General features: G+C 40.9%; 1 protein-coding gene across 3 annotated transcripts in view; it reads left to right on the top strand.

Annotated features, from left to right (window-relative positions):
* Nucleotides 1-1,408: 1,408 nt before the first annotated feature.
* Nucleotides 1,409-7,224, top strand: part of LOC6609715 — a 32,259-nt gene continuing 26,443 nt past the window's right edge. For all 3 annotated transcript variants that reach the window (XM_032715620.1, XM_002034336.2, XM_032715622.1), the window contains exon 1: nucleotides 1,409-2,246. In XM_032715620.1, the coding sequence (XP_032571511.1) occupies nucleotides 2,132-2,246 (115 nt within the window). In that variant the 5' untranslated portion in view covers nucleotides 1,409-2,131. The remainder of the gene's footprint in view (nucleotides 2,247-7,224) is intronic.

The following is a 7,224-nucleotide window of genomic DNA, read 5'->3' as shown; positions in this document are numbered from 1 at the left end:
TGAAGTATTAGAGAGGCATACGATTTCAATTATTCAAAACATTGCGAAGAGCTATTGAAGTGTGTGAAATGAATTTGTATGCATGCAAATTATTTAAAATATTGCCGAGGGAGTTCTTTGTTCTTATTAAATAGTGGTCCATTTAATTTATTTTTACAACTATATATTGAAGCATGAAACTCAGGAATTTAATCTGCAAGACACTTTCCCGCGTTTTGGCTCAGCATTTTCCCGGTTTTCCTTGTTAGCCAGAGAATTCAAGCGGAATGTGGCATTAAAGCTGGGCAGATGGCGCCTTCGACGCGAAAATGTTTTCACAGCCTGACAAGGTCTAAAGCGTGTTAGCCATTTATTAGTTCGGATTTCTGGCTAGCCCCAAAGTATGCAACCGACTTCTGCGAGCCCAAACGTGGCCAAAAAATAGACCATGAGCTGGCTGAAATGGAAAGTTAAGTTCGCCCAGCTGAGGGCCCGCAACTTAGTCCCAACTAATTTCAGCACAATAACCCAAATTGAAGCGGTTTGCTGGCGCTTTGTTTGCACCCGAATGGAGCCGAGATGCGTGACGAAGGTGCTTTCGTCACTCGGCGAAATGGCTGCACAAAATGAGAGAGCGGCGAAAGCAGGAAACAGAGAGAGAGTCCAACTATGCGCACAAACAACAAGGAGAAGAGATGGAGAGAAGACCGGACGTAGTGAGTTTGCGAGAAATGTTTGCTATAAAAATCGTACCAGCTGTTTACTAAGGATTGACAATCCTAAAAGCTGTTTGAAAACAAACTAAAATTTCAATTTATACACCAAAAAAAATTTAGTTTTGTTGGCATAAGAAAAAGGACAAGATATTAAGTGTCGCTATATGTAAAGCTGTTAAGTTGAGTTAATTGAGAACAGTTAAAATGTAAATGTTTTATTAGCACTAAATTATCTAATCATACAAAATTAAATGAAATATTATTCAAAAATATAGCAAGGATTTCACTTGGGTTATTTTATGATATCTGAAGCATTATAACCTTTTAGTTTTTCTTTACGTTGATATAATAACGTTAGCTGCATTAGTTGCAATCTAATATATATGTTAATAGAAAGAGTACCTAGTAATTAAAAAAACTTTAGTATTGATTCCCTTAAACTGTATAGTTCATATAAATTGAAAGGACTGGGTTTCGGTTTCAAAGGACCAATTAAGCAAACATTTCACGCGAACGCAAGATGCTATAAAACTTGAGAGTTTTCCCAAAGGAAATTGAGAGAGGCACTTCCAGAGAGAAAGAGAGAGCGAAGCGCACGAAGTTCGTGCAGACTTTTCCGCTGTTGCGGCTGCTGCTTCTGCCACTGCTGGTGATGGTGTTGCTACTGGTGTTGCCTGCTTTTCCTTGGATCCTCGTGTCAGTCGCGTGCGAAAGCGTAAAGTAAACAGACAGGCGGCTAAAGCGGCAGAAGGAAAAGCAGTGAAGCGCTGGAAAAGCTGGAAAAAGCAGCAGCCGTGCAACCGAGGGCCAAACAACAACACCAGCGGCTGCCAGGCGAATTCCCACGCTGCTGCTCAGTCAGTTGAACTTTGACCACGGCGGTAACGGGTTCGGTGCGGTGCAGTGTAGTTGGTGCGGTCAACGCGGCGTATGCGCAACTTACGTGCAACGTGAGCGTTTTTTTGCGGAACTATAAATTATGAATTCCAAATGTGCTGGCATATGGCTGCCACGTGCCCCCAGCTAAAATGTGACTAAAGGATTAAAAAAAAAACGAGCAAGTCAAACAAAAAGCGAAAATGAAACAATGCAAAAAAGCGCTTAATTAAAATATGGAAAGTTAATTGCAAATTGCGCTTTTAGCCATGTGGTCACATTAAATGGGCATAAATCAACGCAGAAAGTGCATTTAATTAGGCTTAATATAAAGAAAACATCAAATAACCGAAAAGTGTGGGCTTAAAAAATTAAACAACAATTAGAGCGGGAGAAAAACGTTTTAATTAATGCAATGCCATCCAATTGAAATGCAAGTGCAGTGACAAATGAAATCAAATTAAAGCTCTGATAAATTGAATCACAAATGCAAAACAATTGACAGCAACAACAACAAGCGGAAAAGAAGTGCAACATCCACGGCGACACACAGCAACAAAATGCCGGCATCAAGTGGATTATATCGCATCAAAAATGACCGTGTCCTTGACAGGCTGCAAAAACCAGCGGCACTCATTTTTATAATAGCATATATTGCGGCATGCGGCATTTGCGGTAAATATCACACACAGACATCATGACTTTTCACTAAAACTAAAAATCAAATAAAATCCCACATAAAAGCGAGGCGTTCAAATTACAGAAAAATAATGACGCATTTTAATACTTTTTTATTTATTTATGCCAACGATTTTCAATTTTGCATTCCGCTTATTCTGTACTGTTCACCGAACACGATTTAATTCTATTAGCGTGGCTGTAATGCATGAAATATTGTCAAAAGCCAAATTGGCGAAATATGAAATTAAATGTGGCAAATGTTACGGACGCGCCGCAACAAAGGCAACGAGATTGCCCAAGTCGAGAAATCGTTAATTTGTTACATTTCATTGCCGATGTCGAGTGCAGTGACAGGTCAGGCGATGAGCGCGGAAATCACCTGTGCATCACCTGTCAATGGCTGACACCGCAACAACGGCAATCAGGGGATTCCCCTGCGCCAAACGGCAACAGCAACACTTGTCTACAACTGAGCTCACTGAAAGCTGCCCCCTGCCGCCATTTCTCGCCCTCTCTTTCGCGCCCTGCATCGCTGTCCCTCTCTCTCTTTCTCTCTGTCTGTCTGACTGGCTGACTAGCAATTTGTCAAGCAATCAACAAAGCCAGAAATTGCCCGGCAATAAGACAGAGAGAAAGCGGCAGAACGTCAGTTTGTCCAATCCGGGGAATGTGAATGCGAATAGACCTATTGAACACGCCAAAAGTGGAATAGAATATGCACTGCGATAAAAAACATATCTAAAAACATATCCTAATTATCTCGAGTTGCATTAGATATATTATGTTCCAAAACTATTAGATTTTCTGGTGTTATGCCTGGGAAATCGTTTATTTCCCTTTTCAAGAATTTAGCATTTTAAACAAAATATCATTATGATTATTTTCAATAATCCAAATAATTAATAACACATATTCAAAAAATATTTGCATGCTATTGTTATATATAATTATTTAAATTGTATTTTTCATATGCAAAAGCAGGCTATGTAAGCTGAAGAACTATTAGTTCTTTACTAGCTAACATAGTAACAATATAAATTAAATATATCTATTAAAGTGATTATAAGTTGCTAGTTCATTTGTAGATAATGTTAATTTCTCATTTGCTTGACTATCAAATTTGCTCTTCACTTTAAGCGGTTTTTCTCGCAGTGATTGGTACTCGACTCCAAGGAATACCGATATGTGGAACTAGTACACTGCTTGTGCCACATTTTGTGCGTGCCCCCGCGGGAGGCACGTCGATGGGGGGAGACGGTGTACGTAAAGTCGTCGCAAAATAACAACAATAAAGGCACAAAAAAGTGCCACGTCTTCACACACACACACAGTGTGGCCCTGGGGGCAGTGCACACACACCACAGCAAGTGCGAGTGCTACTGGCGACTATCTAGCGCAGCCATTGTTGCATGCAACACACCAACATACGCCTTTTGGGAGATACACACTCCTGTCGCTGTCGTTGTCGTTGTCACTGTCAATGCTGTAATGAAAAATGCACAAACACAAAAACGAAATACGAAAAAACAAACAGAATCCAAAACTGCAACTGAAAATAGAAATAAACAGAGGCCGAAATAAATATATTCCGAATGCATGCCGCCAGCTTAGGGCGATGAATAAAAAACAAAAAAAAAAAAAGGGAAAATAGACAAGCAATTTCAGCTGCGCCTGCCGCTTTTTATTTGGAGCGCATTAAAATTTAGCCAGCCGCATGAACGTGCCTAGATATACATTAAGGCTCATATAAATCAATATTTATGCCAGCGGTGCATGTCTGTGGATCGAGCCATGGGATTTTTGAAGGCCAGCGGGGTCGCAGCAAATGCATTACTAGTCGCTGCACCCAAATCCGCAGCTCAATGCATCCAGATATTTGCATAATGTAACCAAAAAAAAAAACACAAAATATTTCCCAAATTCTCCACTGCACTGCAGGCTGTATGCTAAGCAGGGCGACCATGTCACTTTGGGGGCCAAAAATGTGGAGCTCCCCATGTGAATGTTTTGGATGTGAACTTCAATATAAACATGGAAAAGATCGAGCGTTGCTAAAAAGCAAACGACCAAAATATGTACAAATATTCACTTATTCAATTATTCACGATGTTTAACAAGCGGTTTGTATGGTGGTTATCTAAATATGTTGTATTGATTTTACTTGAATATACCGGATTAGATCTTTAAATCCGGATGTAAGACTTGACATTTCATAAGATATATATTTTTCACTTATACATTTGCATTTGTTTCTGGCACCTTTTGTTCAAGAATCGAAGAATAAAATTGCTCTGGCTCAGATTTAAATATCTAGCTAAGGAGTCGATATAATTTCAAGGAACTTTTCCAATATGCTGGCCCGTCGTCTTCCATTAGACAGATCGAATCAAAAGTTTTGCACTACGGTTTTCAATTTAATCTGGTCTCGCCAAACTGACGCACCATTGTGTGTGGAAGCCACGTGGCACAAACGGCTGAAAAACAGTCGCATATTGCAGCTTCACTTCCAGCTGCAGTTTCGAAGAGTTTTAGCCCTATTCAGTTCAGTTCAGTTCAGTATAGTTTAGTTTAGTTCGGCTAGGACAGTTAGTAGAGCATGACAATTTCATGGCTCACACCAGTATGTGTATATGTAGTTGTATGAGTGAAGACCTCCGCTCGAAATTGTGAAATTGCTGTGAAAGTCGGGCAAAAAGTTAAACCCATTGATGCCTGCCTCGGGATAAGTGGGCCACTTGCGACTGGGCGGGTTAATTGGGCTAACTATCGCAGGAGCTGCTGCTCCATCCTGCCCCGCCTGTTTCGGATTTTTTCTTGGCTGCTCTGGTTAATTGCCACAGACCTCCGATATCAGAGCTCTTTTCCTTTTTTGTTTGTTTTGTAACCCAAAACGATGGAGTGAAACCTTTGAAATGAGTGGAAAAGGACTACTCCACGCCCGTCCAAATTAGTCAAATGAAATTAATAGTTGACTGCCTTCGCACTTGATGTGCATATTTTAATTGAACTGATTGGTATCTGTTCATTCCCATTCTGTTAACTCGAAAATCATTGTATATATTTTAAATGCTATAATTACGAAACAATTCGCACGAAATTCAAAAGTTATATTTAAATTCCATTTTTTGTATTGAAACTGAGGAAAGAAGGGTAATTCATTCAGCCTTCGAATGAATATATCTGCTTATAAATGATTTTAACTGTAGCCTTGCACTTTTTAGTAAGTTCCTAAGTTCCTGATTGATGAATAAATACCGGCTAATGCCATAGCTACTCCCTTCCCCTCACTTAGTTTGAGTTCCCATAGAAACTTGAGCCTGATCAGTGAGAATAGGATAATCTGGTGACAATGCCAGATGACAAAGCGAATGTCGTTTGGCACACAGGGATAAAGGATGCATTTGTTAATGACGCGCGATGATTGACGAGCTGGTGAAATGGTGTGGGTGAATGGAGCATTTACCAATATGTCTTCATTGCCAGCATCATAATTTTGAGAAACCCAGACGTGCCAAAAGGTGAAACCCAGCGGAAGTGGGCGGGTAACGTGGCAATCAGACTTTATGCTCTCGGTTCCTGCGACTCTCGGGTCAAGGCCTACCTACCCGTGGTAAATGTGGCCAAGGGGGCACGGGGAAATGCGCGTTGGCAAGCATAATTTAATACGATACATGCAGGGGCATACTCACACACCCACACACCACGTTGAATGCAATGCGTTGCAACGGTAACAGCGCCATAAAGCTCACCTGTTACAAATGAAGCGCCACGTGGGCGTGGTCCCTTACCCTTTTCCTTCCCATTGCCAATGCCTCTATGCTTACACTGCGTTGCGGTGCGGTAGCCATAATAATCAGCCCAAAGACTAATGGTCCCATACACACACACACACCACACACTCGCACACATACGAATGTACATACACACATGGGCACATGGCTGCACTTTAAGCGCTGAAAGCACGTAAATTCTACATAATTCAAAGGAGGCGCCGCCTTTTGGCAATGGCAAATGCGAAGACATGGCCATGTGTGTCAGTTCACTGAGCCAAAAACAAGGATGTCTTAAAGCTGCAATACGGACGGGCATTAAAAAAGCATCGCTACGTTTAAAATTTTAATTAGTTTTCTTTAAAAGTTTTTGGGAAAGTTAGTTCTTGACTTTCGTGATGGGTAATATATAACCAGTTAGGAAAAATAACTTCTAAACTAAGTTGAAGATATTTTTTTACTTCATAGTATTCATTACCACTCTACAAAATTAGCTAAATACTCATGAATAAGTCATCATTCCTTAACACTTTGCGCATTTATAATAACCATTTTAATAGATGCCAATGAAATTATTCTCTCTGTGGCACATGTGGATGGGCAAAAGTGAAGTGGGCAAGCCAAAATGCAACACTCACACACTTTTTAGTTGCACTTAGCAGCGCTGGCTGTCACTGATGCTCGCATCCAGGCCCACTTCTACCACCCTGATTTTCCAATTTGCAACTTTTCACCTCAACCCATTTTTTTTCCTCGCTTTTCCGACAACCAGCAGGCAACTTTCTTGCGCAGGCGAGTCCTGACAGGCCATACTAAAGTTACCCGGGTCTTCGTAAGTCAACCACTAAAGCCGTGTCAAAAGCGAATGCAAATGGTTTTGTGATTTACCTTTGTCTTGGCCTCCTTTTGGTGCGGGCTTAACCGCAAATTTTGACCCCATCCGCAGACTGGCAAATCCGGCCCATCATCGCGTATCGAGAGCGGTTGATTATAATCTAAGGACCTTTTTCTCGACTCGAATTTGGCCTAACGAGCTGATTTTGTACGCAGGATGAAAAAAAATAACAAGTGACCAGTTAACTCGCTGCTTTTCACTTGGCGTAATTACAGCTCTCGCTCGCAGGACATAAAAAATGTTTTGGAGTTGCGTAAGTGGAGAAGGGACCAAATGCTCAGTGCATTAGTATCAGTATCAGCCATTA

Source organism: Drosophila sechellia, chromosome 2R (genome assembly GCF_004382195.2).
Source record: "Drosophila sechellia strain sech25 chromosome 2R, ASM438219v1, whole genome shotgun sequence".
Lineage (NCBI taxonomy): Eukaryota > Metazoa > Arthropoda > Insecta > Diptera > Drosophilidae > Drosophila > Drosophila sechellia.
The sequence above is the reverse complement of the archived record's forward strand: the minus strand, read 5'-3'. Positions and strand labels throughout refer to the sequence as shown.